General features: G+C 25.1%; 2 protein-coding genes across 8 annotated transcripts; one reads left to right on the top strand and one right to left on the bottom strand.

Moving 5' to 3' along the window:
* Positions 1-4,386: 4,386 nt before the first annotated feature.
* Positions 4,387-9,223, bottom strand: LOC124952901 (nucleobindin-2-like). Of its 4 annotated transcripts, none has more exons than XM_047503501.1 (12): positions 9,100-9,223; positions 7,759-7,874; positions 7,574-7,681; positions 7,272-7,493; positions 7,054-7,150; positions 6,867-6,940; positions 6,689-6,791; positions 6,394-6,574; positions 6,168-6,315; positions 5,663-5,704; positions 4,716-5,342; positions 4,387-4,685 (listed from the first exon to the last, which is right to left on the bottom strand). In XM_047503501.1, the coding sequence occupies exons 2-11, from the start codon at positions 7,867-7,869 to the stop codon at positions 4,719-4,721; spliced, it is 1,710 nt and encodes a 569-aa protein (XP_047359457.1). In that variant the 5' UTR covers positions 7,870-7,874; positions 9,100-9,223; the 3' UTR covers positions 4,387-4,685; positions 4,716-4,718. The 4 variants fall into 4 exon arrangements, with proteins under 4 accessions (XP_047359457.1, XP_047359454.1, XP_047359455.1 ...); XM_047503498.1 differs by lacking the exon at positions 9,100-9,223 and adding an exon at positions 8,194-8,535; XM_047503499.1 differs by lacking the exon at positions 9,100-9,223 and adding an exon at positions 8,194-8,535 and having other exon boundaries at positions 4,387-4,681.
* Positions 9,224-9,666: 443 nt separating this feature from the next.
* Positions 9,667-15,308, top strand: LOC124952900 (protein PF3D7_1417600-like). 4 transcript variants are annotated; one of them, XM_047503495.1, is made up of 5 exons: positions 10,291-10,425; positions 11,006-11,086; positions 11,227-11,363; positions 11,998-12,156; positions 12,433-15,308. In XM_047503495.1, the coding sequence occupies exons 4-5, from the start codon at positions 12,073-12,075 to the stop codon at positions 14,191-14,193; spliced, it is 1,845 nt and encodes a 614-aa protein (XP_047359451.1). In that variant the 5' UTR covers positions 10,291-10,425; positions 11,006-11,086; positions 11,227-11,363; positions 11,998-12,072; the 3' UTR covers positions 14,194-15,308. The 4 variants fall into 4 exon arrangements, with proteins under 4 accessions (XP_047359449.1, XP_047359453.1, XP_047359451.1 ...); XM_047503493.1 differs by lacking the exons at positions 11,006-11,086; positions 11,227-11,363 and adding an exon at positions 9,667-10,149 and having other exon boundaries at positions 10,240-10,425; XM_047503497.1 differs by lacking the exon at positions 11,006-11,086 and having other exon boundaries at positions 10,288-10,425.
* The last annotated feature ends 2,192 nt before the right edge of the window (positions 15,309-17,500 follow it).

Raw genomic sequence — 17,500 nt, 5'->3', positions numbered from 1 at the left:
GTATTATTTCAAATAAAAGAAAGAAATAAATAAAGAAATAAACGACAAAGAAAGTAAAAACATTTCTTTTCCACGATTCTTTTTCGAAATTAATCAATACGAAGGAGATATAACTTTTATGATTATGCGAGGCAAAGGATGAGGTTACGTTAATTGAAAAAAATTATTAATTACTTGGCAGGATTATCGGTTTTGAAAAATTTCAATAAAATTTTCATTCAATTAACATTGAGATCGTTATACATCATTCTTCGTCCACGAAATGATTCGGAATATATATATCTGCTTTTTTCTATCGCGAATTGTTAATTCAATTTAAATAGATACGTATATATATATATATTTCTTTTTCTTTTTTTTAATTGTCATTATTAATTTTACAATGAAAAAAATAAATAATAATAATAATAATAATAATAATTAGGAAAATAGTATTCATTATTCCGTTTAAGAGCATTCGTTGTTATAATCCGTCCGAAAACGGTCTAACGAAAAAAAAAAAAAAAAAAAAAAAAAAAAAAAAGAAAAAAAGAAAGAAAAAAAATTCATTAACCACCCATGACATTTTCATTTCTTTAATTTTCATCTCCGATCGTTTCCCATTCATTCCTAATTTTTTCGCACGTTTTTTTTTTTTTTTTTATTTCCCCTAAAAGAAATGTCGTCGTCGTTGTCGTCGCCGCCATTTTATCAATATATTCCTAATATTCTTATAAATCTTTTTGTTCTAATAAATAAATTTATTTACAATATAAATTTATTAACAATACAAATTACTTATAATATAAATTTATTTATAATATAAATTTATATTGTTCTAACAAATAAATTTATTCGAAGCATATATATATATATATATATATATTTATATATTTTTTGTATAATTGAATTAATATCTTGAATAATTTTAATAAATATCCCATTTATATTTCTAACAATTTAAATATTAAATCGTAACGATTTCGTAATTCGATCGAAAAAAATGGAAGCAAAGAATTGATCGTATTTTTTTTTAATACCTCATATATATTAATTTTTTTCAATTTAATTTTGTTATTTTAACTTTAAATCGAGTTCTCATAAACATAGATATATATAATTTTTATTTTATTTTATATTTTATAATATTTATATTTTATTTTAAACAGATATATAAAGTATATATGTCGAAAAGATTAAATGTTAATTATAATAAAAAGACAAAGGGTTGACATTTAATTAATAATTAGCCTTATATATGATATGGGTAACTCGTTTAGACGTAATATAAATTTGCAAAAATGAAATTACATATACAATATTATATAATATACATATGTATATACATATATATATATATATATATATATACACACACATATACATGGTAAAAGTTTGCTTGCTTGCTTGCTTTTACACGCTCACATTTTCTATAACGAGAAACTTCCTTGACGTTTTTAAACGTAATATTAAATTTCGACGATTAGTATATCTGATTAAAAAAGAGACTCCTCGCTTGTCGGAGCCGCTGCGTGTTTTTTTTTCAAAGCAAATTACAACAAAAAATATAAATAAATAAATAAAAAAGTTGCAAATTAAATTAACAAACGTATAAAGTTATCACTACGGTCTTTATGTTCTTTTTTCTTTTTTTTTTTTTTTTTGTTTTTTCTGACCTTTGAAGTCTCTTTTCTATTAGTATTTTCATTAAAATAATGGCGTCCTTTTTTTTCTTTTTTAACAAATATAAAATGTCCCTAAAATTGTTAACGAATCCATTTTGTATTTTATTTCATTCTTGTAATTTCTTCTTTCTTTTTCTTCTTTTTTCTTTTTCTTTTTTTTTTTTTTTTTTTTTAATTCATCTCATCACTCCAAAATCCTCGTATTATTCGTTGTCACTTTTGCTTTTTTATTTATTTATCTATTTATTTATTTATTTATTTATTTATTTATTCATTCATTGTATCATTCGGAAATCCTATCAAAAAAACGGGAAACAGATAAATTAATAAATAAATAAATAAATAACCCCGCCTTTCGATCTTGCATTAGTTACCTTTGTAGTCTCATTTCAATACCATTTTTGAATAATAGTTGTCTGTTTATTAACAAATACAAAATAACATATTGTTGGTTTATTTCATTCATTTTTTTTCTTTCCTTTTTTCTTTTCTTTTTTTTTTTTTTTTTTTTTTTTTACTTGTCACATTATCTCATCACTCTCGATCAAAAATCCTCGTGCGTTTGCCCAACAATAATTTTTTTTTTCTCTTTTCTCATATTTTTATCTCTATTCATTTTATATTTTTGCAAATTATTCGTGCGGAGAGAATTGGACGATCCGTCGAGATTACAACGATAAAAAATGCAAAGGAAAAGAAATATAAAAAGAAATATATATATATATATATATATATATATATATATATATATATATATATATATTCATGTCATCAAATGCTGAAAATGCATATGTGGTAATAATAAAAAATAAAAACAAAAATAAACAAAAATAAACAAAAATAAAAAAAAAATAAAAAACAAAAATAAGAATAATAAAAAAAAAATAAAATAAAAGTGGAACGCGTGCGAGCACTTTAAAAAAGAAAAAGAAAAAAAAAAAATATATATATATATATAATATATACAGCGGAAGAAAAAAAAAATTATATATTCGCCCCAGTAAAAAAGACAAATCCGTAATAATTGAATTATTATTATTATTATTACTATTATTATTATTATTATTGTTATTATTATTATTATTATTATTATTATTATTATTATTATTATTATCAAAGGGAGATCGTTCTTCTAATAGATCAAAATTATCACAAATCCCTTTTGTATATTTTTTATATTATATATGCAGTTAAATAACGATGTTGTAAAATAATAAGATAATATTGTGCTTTAATCAATCAGTGTTGTGAAAGAATCAATCAATCAATCAATCAATCAATCAATCAATCCAAATCAATCGAAATTACATACAAATTAAAATACCCTAAACGAGATAATGTGAAACGAGTTATATAATAGTAAAAGGCATTCTCTTGAATAATAATTATTATCCTTATAAATTTTCGTAAGATATTTAATAATGAACTTTTCAATATTTATATATATATATATATATATATATATATATATATATATATATGTTCAAAAAAAAAGAAATATATATATATATATGTATTCTATTATCATTTCCATCCAGCACATTATTATTATTATTATTATTGTTATTATTATTATTGTTACTGTTATTATTTGTTTCCTTTTCTTCTTCTTCTTCTTCTTCCTCTTCTCCTTATTATTATTATTATTATTATTATTAGTATTATTATTATTAGTGTTCTTTTTGTCAATCCTAATATGACGGAAATGTATTAAAAAAAAAAAAAAAAAAAAAAAAAATAAGAAAAAATATTTTTCTTCAGTAACAACCATCGACGATTTAAAAATCAACAGAAGAAGGGGGGTGGGGGGGAAAAAGATTATAAAAAAAAATATATCACAGGTACGTACTTCTTTGCACGTTTTTCAAGTCATCAAGCAAGAAAAAGATAAATAAGTAAATAAATAAGTAAAAAAGAAAGAAATAAAATAAAATTATTATATTAAAAAAAAAAAAAAAAAAAAAAATCAAAATCAAATTACACGTCACATTTTATCAATTGGAATTATTTTTAACACGTTCCGTGCCATGTGTACCACCGGTGGTACACGTGAAACTTGATCTTCAGGCCACGTGTACCACCGGTGGTACACGCAGTCATTTTTTTACTTTAATCAAAATATCAAATGACCTGAACGACAAGTCAGGCAAAAATGACTTGGCACGGAACGTATTAATGATAATCATGCGATCACTTGTGTACCAAACATAACGTCATCAGTGGTACTTGAGTCATGCATTCATATTATGATCAGAGTGGTACAAGTAAATTACACATATGACGTCAAAGGTTTAAGTAGCACAAGCGAAACATTACATTGTCTTATGGGGGGGATCACAGATGTGGTACAAACGAATTACTTTTATGGGTATTAGAAATTTTTACGTAATATAAACGAATCATTCTTATAAAGTCGAACATTTCATTAGTACAGATCAAGCACGCTGAAAAATTAATTAATGGAAAATAACAATAGTTAAAATGCACGTAAATTGTTTATTGCAAAAGATAATTATAAAAAAAAAAAAAAAAAGAAAAAAAAAGGGAAAAAAAAAAGAAAAAAATTTTTATACCGCTTATAGTAACAATTATTTTTTATTAATTTATACCAATTTATTCGATATAACTGACATGTTATTTTGTTTTGTTTTCTTTTTTTTGTTTTCCTTCTTCCTTTTTTCCATCTTTTCGTCCGTTCTTTTTTTTTTTTTTTTTTTTTTTGTTCTTTTTCTCTTTTTTTTTTTCTCTGTTTATATCGATAACAACCCCAGCTGTTGAGATGAGGAAAACCATTATTTACGCTTATCCTTGTAAAATTATATAAATTTCTCTTCGCTATTATTAGTAAAAAATCAATATATGCTCTATATAGTTAAGGTTTGTCTGTTATATTCGTCAAATTGCAATGTGTATTCTTTTTTCTTTTTTTTCGATCTGTATTAGGACAATCTTGAAAATATCCGATTAATACTGAAGTCATTCAAGTATATAGTCAAGACATATGCATATATATATATATATATATATATATATATATATATATATATATATAAATTAGACTTTTCCAGCATTGTGTATGCTATTTTGTTGAGCTTGTTGTGCGGAGTTAGTTGCCAATGGTAGACTTTGTTGTTGTACTACAGGATTCTCCTTATTTTGTCCTGGTATCGATGGTATTTGATTTTGGATAGGTTGTTGCTGCTGCGATATCGTATTTTGAATATTTGGTTGTTGTGGAATTTGATTGATTGTATTCTGTTGTTGTTGCTGCTGTTGTTGTTGCCGTTGCTGCAGTTGCTGTTGCTGCAATTGCTGTTGCTGCAGTTGCTGTTGCTGCAGTTGCTGTTGTTGTATTTGTTGTGCCTGTTGTATTTGCGGATGTACAGGAATCTGATTGGATTGTATCTGCTCGTGGAACTGTCCATTTTGAGGTACAATCTGTCCCTGATATTGCTGGTGTTGCTGTTGTTGATAGTGTCCTTGTTGCTGCATTGGTACTTGGCCTTGGTAATGTTGTTGTTGTTGTTGTTGTTGTTGTTGCTGTTGCTGTTGTATTGGAATTTGTTGCGGATTATATTGCTGTTGAACCGGTTGTCCTTGATACTGATATTGTTGTTGTGTATTAGCTTGATTGTTCACAACCTGTTGTTGAACCGGTACATTTCCATGCGGTGAGAACTATAAAATATACATATATATACATATATACACATATTTATATGTGTGCATGTGCCTTATATTTAATTATCTTGATAAAAACTATTTGTAAATTATATTTCAAAATTTAAATAAAAAAAAATTCTTCTTATCTCATTTAAATTTGTTTAAATATATTTTTATTGAAATAGTAAAAATTTTTTGATATGTTTTTACTTATTTTCTTTTTTTCTTTTTTTGTTTTTTTTTTTTTTTTTTTTTTTTTTTTTGAAGGATTTCACTTGTTTTTTCTTTTTTAAAGAATTCATTAATACATCCAAAGGATGAGATGTAAAGCTCACCTGTTGATTCTGCTGTGGTATATTATCCTGTTGCGGTTGTAGCTATTAACAATAACAAAATGTGTGCAAGCTATGTTAATTCTCTTAAGTATTACAAATAAATATTAGAAAAATGAAAAAAAAAAAAAAAAGAAAAATTGTATTCGTGCTTAATTGAAAGAGAGAAACTGTTGTTAGAAAATAAAACAAAATAACAGACTTAAATTGAAAGCGAGAGAGAAAAAAAAATTGACATGCCAATTGCACTCTAGTATATAAAAATGAAATAATGTAAATTAAAATTCATCAGAGGATTTGAAAAATCGATTATTTTCTAACTTTTCTATATCACTTGTGTTATTAATTGTAAAAAAGGAAAAAGAAAATAAAACAGAAAAAAAAAAAAAAAAAAAAAAAAAAAAATTGCGCTTTATCAAAATAAGTTATTAATCATTCCATTTTGTTTCACGACAAATAAATTAATTATGATGAAAAAAAATTTTATATCAGTTTATAATCCACTTACAATTCCCTTTGCTATTAATTCTTCTCTCCTACGTTTTTCAAAAGCTTCGTATTCTTCCTGAGAATAAATTTGTTGTTCATCCAATGGTTTCCAACCTGGATCATCTTGGAAATCTGGTTTCTTAGTTTGTTCCAAAAATTCTTGATAGCTGTAACCAATAATATAAATTATTTATATATATATATACATATTGGGGTGCAAGTTTCAATGAAATTTAAATAAATACCTTATGAGACCATCCTTATTAAGATCAGCTTCATTAAATACGTGCTCTCTCATTCTTTCCATTTCTTCTTCTTTCTCGAGAAGATCTTCTTCGGGTATACCTTTTCCATACATTTCATCTAAATCTTTTAAAAATAAAGCCTTCACTTCGTTCTGATCCCAAACCCCATTATCATCGATATCTAAAAAGAATATACGAATGAAAAAAAAAAAAAAAAAAAAGAAAAAGAAAAACAAAAAAAATAAAACGTCCGTATTACTTGTAAAAATTTAATCATTTAATAATTTTTATTTACCGTGAATATAAAAAAATTTCTTAAGATCAAAATCTTCACCGCCCATGTCATCTTGCATTGCCCATACGTCTTCTAATTGTTGCTTACTACCAGGATGATGTAACTAATGACAATCGTATTTATTATAATGTCAAATAATATATATATATTATATAAATATATTATCATTTAAAATTACCTGAACATTTTTATGCTTCTTCTTCACTTCTTGCAAATGTTGAATATATTGTTCTTTTTCTTTCTCATCCATAGCTATAAATATGAAAACACAATTGGATGCACATAACAGAATCTTTATACGTACTAAGAAGATAAAAAAAAAAAAAAAAAAAAAAAGAAAAAAGAAGAGGATAGAAAAATATTACCCTTTATTTTCTGTTCCTGTTCGAATTTCTTTTCCATTTCATATTCCTTAAATTGTTGACGTCTACGTCTGTCGGCTTCTGCCAAATCTTCTGTCGTCTGTTATAGATAATTAACGTGTTAAAAAGAAGGGGAATAAAAAAAAGAAAAAAAAGAAAGAATAATACATTATATGCAATAATATTAATGACCCTAAATCAAATCATTTTACGCAACAAACCTTGGCTATTAATTTCTTCAAATCGTTGATTTCAAAAGAGCGCGTATTCGAATGATCCAAATGTTCAGCTATCTTTAAATGTTTAAGATCCAAACCATTGTTCAATTGATTCTCCTTTATTGCAAGATGTCTCAAACGTTCCAATTCTTCTCGCTTCAATTCATCCAATCTAGTTCTTATTTTATAATTCACAAATTCTAATTCATGAGCTATTTTCCCTGTCTGATATAACATTTCAATATAAAACCTTATATATTATTCATAATTCTTATAAGATAATTGATATATTTAAAATCATTTACACGTATATCCTCTTCTTGAGCTTTTTCTAATTTTGAACGAAACTCTGGATCACTTTCTAAGGCATCCACGACTTCTTTCAAATATCTATGATATTCCATTACTGCTGGCTACGAATAAACGTAAAAACTTTTAATAATATAATATATTTTAAATGGCATACATTGGACATCTTTATTTTTCTTACCTCATGATCCTTTTCTTTATGTTCTTCATTGGCTTTATCTTTGGTAACTGGAGGTGCAACTATTGTTTGCACCAACAGACCACACAAAATAAAACTGAGAAACAAGTACATGTTTCCTATGCACAAAAAAAAGAAAAAAGAAAGAAAGAAAATGAAATAAAAAATTTATATAAATATACGCAGAATAATATAATATATTATATACATAAATTTTGTTTAAAATAAATATATATATATATATATGTGTGTGTGTGTGTGTTAATATATTAAAGCAAAAATATTAACAGCTTTCAATAATTTTACATCATTTATAATTTTACATAAAAACCTTCAGAATATATAAATATATATACATATAAAAGTATATAAATATATGTATATGTATATATATATATATATATATTTATACATATATTAATAATCACAATTTTTTACTTGTCAGTAATATGAAACTCCTTTTGTAATTAGAATCGTACTAGCACTATCTTGACCAAATTAGAAACTTCTCGATGTACACGTAAGACACTAATATAATCTAGATAATGATAATATTTAAAATAAAGATAAAGATAGAGAAAATTTTGATTGTTGTTATTATTATTTCTTTTTTTTTTTTTTTTTTTTTTTTTTCTTTCTCAAAATAAGTATTATCGCGAAATTGATAATATTGCGCATAACAAGTAACATTAACGTTGACGTCAACTAATGTAATCGTGGCTATCCCCGGATAATCGTAATAAGAACATCACTGAGATAAAGTGACAAAGAGAGAGAATGAAAGGGGAAAGAAAGAGAGAGAGAGAGAGAGTGAAAGAGAGAGAATGAAAGGGGAAAGAGAGAGAGAGAGAGAGAGAGAGAGAGAGAGAGAGAGAGAGAGAGAGAGAGAGAGACAGAACGAGTACGAGAAAAGAAATAGAAACACGAAAAATGTCAAAATAATTCTAAAGAATTTCGAATGATCATAGACATTATCATATATATAATTGGCGGAAAAAAAAACGATAATAAAACTAATATTGAAAATTTGTTGATTATTATGTTAAAAAAAAAAAAAAGAAAAAGAAAAAAAGAAAGAGGAAAAAAAAGAAAGTAGATAAATCAATCAATCAAATTTATACTTCTTTTTTTTCTTTTTTTTATCATAATACGTAAGTCAAATTAAAAGCACGAACAATAAAATAAGAAATGTTACAATGTATTACCATATGTCGGAGAATAAGAATGTGTTTGTATTTAATAAAATAAAAACAAAACCAATATACATACATCCATACATAAATCATACATACATACATATAACTATATATATATATATATATATATATATATATATATAGATACCTTCTAATGTTTCACTTCTTATTTTGCACTACTATCGTTATATTATTTTGTCCTTTAATGATCAATAATTCGAATACGTCGAGACACATTGGAAGCCCGCGTTTAATTCTAATTTAATGACATTTTAAAATATATATATATATATCATATATCTATATATATATATATATATATATATATATATATCTATATAGATATATAACGCGATCGTAAAATTGAGAAACTTGAGAGATCTCTAAATACCAAAACGTTTTTTTAGCAAATGAGGTTAAGTCGACGTTCTCATGTGACGAACTGTACGTACGATTGAAACGTTCTGATTGGTTATCCGACTTTGACCGATCTTTACCAATATCAAGAAGAATAATATTATTTTTCTTTATTATTTTACGTAGTAAAATATGATAATAATAATACTAATAATAATAATAATAAATTTGTATTTGTCGTATTTTTTTTTCGAAAAAATTGTATCGACGAGAAATGTTTTTTTTTTCCTTTTTCCTTTTTTCTTTTCTTTTCTTTTCTTTTTTTTTTTTTTTTTTTTTTTTCGCAACGCCATAATTCAAATTTCGCATAGAAATTTCTGGACTCTCTTCGTAAGGCAAAATAAATGACGCCATTTCGTATCATGTATTTTACGAATGTGTGGTTCAGTAACGTGTGTCCAGCGGATTACAAAATAAGATGGCCAGATTTTGATTTAGACTTTGCGTAAGGTTCGATTTGAATTATTTATTCCACGTGCATTCGTAAACCAATGTTGTGTAAAATAATTAAACTTCGAGAGAATTTGGCTCGGTATCGTTTAATGTTTATCGTTAGAAAATGTATAAGTGAGGAACATTGGTATGCAACGAACATAGTCGATCACATACGTCTCATCAAACGATTTCGTGTTTTTTTTCAATCTATACGTGACAGAGGGAAATCGACATTTTGATTGATATATATATATATATATATATCTAAAAAAAAAAAAAAATAAATAAATAAATAAATAAATAAAGAAAGAAAGAAATAAATAAATAAAAATTAAATAATTTAACGGTAAGCGATATATTATTAATTAAATTATTAATTATATTTCAAATTGTTCGTATTTATTGTAAAAATTAATCTTGATTATTATCTTAACAGTTTATAATCATGGTTGAAAGTTCCAATCATTGTGTCCTGAAATGGGCAGATCATGCAGGATATGTTGCGGAAAGATTCAATGGCTTATTGGCACGTCAGGCGTTAGTAGATGTTACCCTTATCTGCGAGGAGCAAAAGCTTCGTGTTCATAAACTGGTCTTAGCATCCAATAGTACGTACTTTGAGGTAAGGCCATACAACAATATTATCAGAGAATATACATCTTGTAATATTTGTCTCGTCTCATTTCTGAATATCATAACCCTTCTTTATAAGTTTTTATAATCATAATAAGTAATTTGTATTTCAGAAGTTTATTTATTGGTCCATAAAAAAAAAAAAAAAAAAAAAACAAAAAAAAAACAAAAAAGAAAAAATTTAGTTACATAATAAAATTAGGTAGGGAACTTCAAGGCTTCTTATGTGTATTAATGTTAATGTAGTAAAAAAAATATTATAATCGTTATTGCGTCAATTATTTTTCTTTCTTTCTTTTTTTTTTTTCGTTTTTTTATTTTTATTTATTTATTTATTTATTTTTTTTTTTTTTTTTTTTTTTTTTAATACATTCGTCGACGTATAAACAAATCGTGTTTAATTGTTCATAATAATTAAGCGACGTAAAATAAAAAGCACGTGTGTTCCTTTGTCACCTCTATCGTATATCATAAAATATTAAAAGAAACAGAGTTGTTTTTTATTAGAAGTATCATTCTGTATATAAGAAACTCTTTCTGTATTTATTTAAAATTTATATGAATTTCAGTTCATTTTATTTTGAGCAAACCAGTGTAATCTTTCATTGCGACTGACCATGGGATTTTGCCGTAAAAGGACCAAATAATATGTACATACATACATACATACATACATATGTATTCAGTATATAACGTTCTTATGAATGATATAATTTCATAAGAACAAAGATATACTATCTACTGCAACATTAGAAAATGCAGAAATATTTACGGTAGACCAATTTTACAGGGGTTGTAGAAAAATTCATATAAACTAAAGAAAAGCCCTATCTATTGGAAATTTATTTTTCTTTACAAACATTTGAGGAAACTGAGTTTTGTGGGCATACTTTTCACATTTTTGAAGAACAGCTGTTCCTTTGAAAGGTATTAAGTAACTAACTTACATAAACTAGGGATAATACGAATAAATGAATGTAAAAGTATGCGTTTTGTTAAGGGTGTGTGTGCGCGCGCGCGTGTAATATTTTTTTCTTTATTGATAATATCAATTAGATTGTAAATATAAAGCACAATTTGCATGAAGTTATATCTCATCATATAACATATAATTAAATGTGTATATAAATATGTAAAAATAAATTTCTTTTCAATTGTATAGGACAGTTGAAATTATAAAACCGCAATTTAGGATTATAGACAATTTTTTATCTGTATATAAAATTTATAGTCAGATTACATATATATATATATATATATATATATATATATATATATATATATATATGTGTGTGTATATAGGTATTGAAATATAAAAATTATTTCTTAACCTCAATTATATATATATATATATAAAATAATTTTATATATATATATATATATTAAGTAGTATTAAGTTAAATATAAATATTGATGCAAAAGTTGAATCATTTCAATGACTATGCAAGAAAATATATGTTCATGAATCATATTTTTCTCTATAATCAAATCATAATTCATTTGTATATAAAATAACAAGAAATAATTCCTTTTTAAATGTTATTTGTTTTATACTATATAGGAAATACTGCAACAAGACTTGGGACAAGACCCTATAATCTTACTTAGAGATTTAAATTTTGAAGTATTGAAGGCAATGGTGGAATTCATGTATTGCGGAGAAACAACTATATCTCATGAAAATTTACCATCTTTATTAACTGCTTCAAGAATTTTCAAGGTATTAAAGTAGTATTAAAGTATAAAATTAATATAATAATATATATATATATATATAAATAATAATAATATATATATATATAAATTGTTAAAGATTATTTATTAATAGAAAATATTAAAGAAAAAATTCATGATGAAAATTCAGTCTATAACAAATCAAAAGAAGACTTAGAGAGTCATATAAAAATGAATAATATATATATATATATATACATATTGTATATTTAATAATATTAAAAAATACTAACCATTAATATTTCTCTTTTAATGTATTTAGATAAAAGAATTGGCATATATAATAGACACAGTAATGGAAACACAAAATTATAACAATGCTATTGAAAGTGTAGGTCAATTATATAAAACCGATAATGAATTGAATCATAAAAATAATAATTATAAAATAAATGGGAGAAATGATTTAATCGATACAAAACATAATATTGACAATACCTTTAAGCATATATTATATGAGGATTCGTATGATACAGAAAGTAATAACTTACAACAAACATTTAAAGATTATTTATTAATGGAAGATATTAAAGAAAAAATTCATGATGAATCGTTTAAACCATTGTTATGTGAAAAAACAAAGGAAAACTTAGAGGGTCGTATAAAAATGAATAATATAAAAAAGAATGATGAAATTTTAGAGAAAGTTAAAGAAGTACAACCTTTATTATACGAACAGTGCTGTGATGTTATAGATTTAAATATACCCGAGAAATATTCTACAATTTCGTCCAAAACTCATGCGAATGATGAAATGAAATTAGATGTAGCACAAAATTTTATCGATAGCACAAACGATAAAGTTGGAAAATGTATCAAAGTTTATACCCATAAAAAACGTAAGCCAGTGATCAATATAAAAAACGAATTGACACAATTGAACGATTTAGTATCAAAATTATCTCCTACCAATTCAATTGATTTATCGGATACACCATCTAATAACAATATACCGGTAACACTTTTAACACCCTTAGATATGGAATGTGCCGAATATCTTTTTAGTTTAGATAATGAAAATATGCAATTGGTGGCGGAAGGTTTGATAAATGAGCAACGATCATTAATGAAATGTAAGGATATTAATGGACGGGTCTTAAATGTAAATAAGAATAATCTAGATAAAAAAGATGATTTTGATTTTAAAGCCATAAATGATAAAGTACAACGAGATATGGAAAAGCCAGTTCTTAGAAGAAGTGTAAGATTAAATCAACAGGATTGCGAAGATATAACTAATAATGGTATATCTATACAACAACAAACCGTAATAGACGATAAACTTCTTGAGAAAACTAATTTTCCTAACAAAATGGAATCCTTTGGAAAAGGAAAACGTAGGATCAAAGAAAATAATCGTAAAGTAACCGATCAAAATGTTATTAATATTGGACGTTGCAATAAAAAATGTTTCAATAATAATTTGCGTGCACAAAGAAATCATTCTAAAACAGTAGTGAAAAAGAATATCAATAATAATAAATCTGATCAAAAGTCCAAAGGTAATAATCGATTGAAATGTGAAATGACAACGGATGACATAAATAGATTGAAAATATCAATGGGAACGTCACCTATTAAACGAAACGCCGTAGGATATATTAGTCGTGCTTTATGGGGTGATATGTCCGATATTATCGAACGTAACAACGATATTATGGATTTATCGGATTATAGTCCAGATGGTGAAATCCCATTTGCAGTTGGGTTGTTACCTTTACGTACTGCATTGGAAAAGATGCAAGCAATGACGGATTATCAACCACGTAAAACACGTTCGTCCGTTGCACCGAACAAACAAGAAATAAATCATTTCAAACGAAAAACTTCTACCTTGGATTCTAATGTCTTAGCTAAAAAGCAAAATGTAGGAAGTATTGTTCAAGATAATAATAAAACCAATACAGTTTGCCATATTCAAATAAGAGCAGCACCTTCTTCACATTATATTAAAAATCGTAAGAAATTTCTTAACGAACATGTTACTACTTTGGGATCACCGACTATTGTTAATAGACAATGACAAACATTAATCTCGATTTTTAGTCAAATCTAAAACAACGAAATGAAAAAAGAAAAGAAAAGTAAAAGAAAAACTCGGAAACGTAACACTTTTTTTTTTTTTTTTTTTTTTTTTTACGATATATAAACACAATCATTACGAGACGGTGTACAAAATCGAAGATTTTTATATATATATATATATATAAATATATATATATATAAATATGTTATTTGTGTTTCTTCTTATGGTTTTTGTTTTTTTTTCTTTCTTTTCTTTCTTTCTTTTTTTTTTTTTTTCTTTTTATTTTCATTTTTATTACTTTTTTTTCTCTTTCTTCCTTTTTTTTGTTTTCTGCCCCCACCCCCCACCTTGATTTTACTGATACATTCACCAAGTACTTATTGCAAATATATAAAAATATACATTGAACCAATTTTCAATTGTAAATAATGAATATATGCAAATTTTCTACTATCTTCATCGTCGAGCATGAACTTGTTGATCACCAAGTGTTTCATTAAATATAATATAATTAATATTGTATAATTTAATGATATATGTATAAGCATAATCATGTATTTGTAAATAATTTTCTTTTGTATATATACTTCATTACATTGTTGTTCATATTTTCTAAAAGATTCTAATTTACAAAGCATTGTAGATAATCTTCATTAGAAACTAATGAATTAGAAAGATGCTGTCTAATGTATTAATATAGAATAATTATTAGTTAATGGGAAATTATAGAATAATTCTTTATACTCCATTTTATCTTTGTAATTTCATCGTCTAGGAAAAAAAAAAAAAAAAAAGAAAAAACCCAGAACAACGATTAAAACAAAACAAAAAAAAAAAAAATCTAGAAAAGAAATAAAAGAGAAGATCCAATTCCTGTCACGACAAATGTAAAATTGAATCTTCTTTTTTAATCGATACTTCGATGTTACATGAAATTATTTTTTTTCTCTCTCTCTCTCTCTCTCTCTCTCACTTTTTCTTTTTTCTTTTTAAGAATTAAACAATTTCACTTATAGAGTGAAATTTATTTTAGTTCTACCTAAGATGAGAATTTCAGTATTTTAGAAAATTTAAATCCACGTTAAAATAAAGTTAATGGTTTGTTTTCTTTATCCTTTTTTTTATTATTTTTTTTTTTTCTTTCTTCATTCTTTTTTTAAATAATATAAAAATATGCAATAAATTTTTCAAACACGTATACGTACATATAGATATTGATATAGATATATATATATATATATATATATTTTTTTTTTTCACAACAAAAATGTTTCTAATTATTTATTCATAATTTTGATCCAAAACCTTTGAGAAATTTTGTTAGAACACAGTCTATCGAATTATCGATCATTTCAATTTGAAAATTCTAAATCTTGTAAAATCGTGTGCGATGATACACTTGATACGGCAATGCGATCAAGCTTGGAATCTATTTTTATAGTTAATTCTCGTATATATATATGTATATGTATATATATATATATATATATATATACACGAGATATATATATATATATATATATATATATATACACGTTCGAGTAGGTCAATTAACGATTCTATTTAAATATTCATTAAGAAAACAAACATTTCACTTGGGTAAATATGAGAAAAATTCAATAAGAACAAACCTTAGATATCATCCTATATCTTATTGTATATAGTATGGTACATATACATATATTATATCGATAAGATGAATACTTACAAATGTTCGAACGCCCTTTTCGTTTTACTAATCCGTATGAAAGAATATATAAATGTATTAGAAGTTAGGTTAGAAACTTTGACGTTTAATCGAAGAATGAAGAATTTTTCATGGAATAAATGAGGGAGGAAGAAAATTAATAAGAACAAAAAAATAAAAAAGGAAGAAAGAAAGAAAGAAAAAATAAAGAAGGAAAAAAGTTCAAAACTAAATAAATAAATAATAATGATGATGATGATTAAACTTGGAGCAATGATTACGTTAAAAACAATCGAATAATTCTTATATCTCGAATGCAATTGATCGATTTGAAAATCGAAAGAAAAAGGAAAACAAATGAGAAACGAAAAAGGACAAGATGGCTACCGACTATCGTTTCATAAAAACAAAAATAACATGGAATAATTTATATTCGATAATTTTTGATTTTACCTATAATTAAAAATAATATGTGTTAGGTTATAGAATGTATTGGACGGATAATAACTAAGTAAGTAAGTAAGTAAGTAAGTAATTATTTCGTATTTAAAGCCAAAGAAAGAATAAGGTAATGACGAAGCCGACGCAGTAGAGTCTCACCGGTGGAATCAATGAACGCATATTGATCTCTCAAACCATCATGGAGGAATCAACTTTACGCGTTTAAAATACAGGGACGTACGTTTAAAATCAAAAAAAAAGGAAAATATGCTACAACTGCGACATATCTTATTTATTTGTTTTTATTTTGTTTTGTTTTGTTTTTTTTTGTTCTTTTTTTTGTTTGTTTTTTTTTTCTTTTAACTTTATTCTTCTTATTATAATTATAGTTATAATTATAATAATAATAATAATAATAATAATAATTATTATTATTATTATTATTATTATTATTATTATTACAAAAAATAATCTCTGATCGAAACGAGTTCTATAAGAAATCCTTTGCATCTTATGTATATGTATATGTATATGTATATATAAAAAATAGAAAAAAAAAATTATAGTGACATAGTAATAGACTGGACCGAATCGGGACGAAGAGTGCCATTGGTCGAAAGTTCAGCAAAATGAAATTCGATTCGATCAATTATAACACCAAGAGAAGATACTTGTACTAGGGGAAAAGAAAAAAGAAAATACTTGGACGAAAGAAAAAAAAAATGAGAGAAAAAAAGAAAGAAAGAAATTGTCTGCCATAATTAATGGAATGGTCCGATGGATGAGGACGATTTTTCTTCGATAAATCGTCGAAAGTATTAAAAAAAGAAAAAAAAAAAGAAAAAAAAAGGAGAAAGAAAAAAAGAAGAAAAATCAAAGGAACGAGAATAATGGGAGGGTGGGGATAAAAAAATAACGAAATTCAATCGAAAGATAGAGAAAATTCGAAATAATGGCGCCTTTCGAGAAAAGGGATATTCTCTTTCTCAAGACAGAAAGAAAAAGGGAGAGAGAGAGGGAGGGAGAGAGAGAGAGAGAGAGAGAGAGAGAGAGAGAGAGAGAGAGAGAGAGAGAGAGAGAGAGAGAGATAGGAAGAAACAGAAGAGTCAGTCGGTCGAAGGAGGGGAAAAAGTTATAAGGCTTGCCGATAGGCGTCGGTACGATCGTCGATGAACG

This window comes from Vespa velutina, chromosome 11 (assembly GCF_912470025.1).
Source record: "Vespa velutina chromosome 11, iVesVel2.1, whole genome shotgun sequence".
In the NCBI taxonomy this organism is placed as follows: domain Eukaryota; kingdom Metazoa; phylum Arthropoda; class Insecta; order Hymenoptera; family Vespidae; genus Vespa; species Vespa velutina.
The sequence above is the reverse complement of the archived record's forward strand: the minus strand, read 5'-3'. Positions and strand labels throughout refer to the sequence as shown.

Bases quoted from the DNA above. Each gene is read 5' to 3' on its own strand.
- LOC124952901 (XM_047503501.1), bottom strand. From the start codon at position 7,869: ATGTACTTGTTTCTCAGTTTTATTTTGTGTGGTCTGTTGGTGCAAACA. The intron at 6,792-6,866 runs GTAATTTTAAAT...GATTGTCATTAG, and splicing joins AGAAGCATAAAAATGTTCAG to TTACATCATCCTGGTAGTAA. The intron at 5,343-5,662 runs GTGAGCTTTACA...TATATTTTATAG, and splicing joins TACCACAGCAGAATCAACAG to TTCTCACCGCATGGAAATGT.
- LOC124952900 (XM_047503493.1), top strand. From the start codon at position 10,249: ATGGTTGAAAGTTCCAATCATTGTGTCCTGAAATGGGCAGATCATGCA. The intron at 10,426-11,997 runs GTAAGGCCATAC...TATACTATATAG, and splicing joins CCAATAGTACGTACTTTGAG to GAAATACTGCAACAAGACTT. The intron at 12,157-12,432 runs GTATTAAAGTAG...TAATGTATTTAG, and splicing joins CTGCTTCAAGAATTTTCAAG to ATAAAAGAATTGGCATATAT.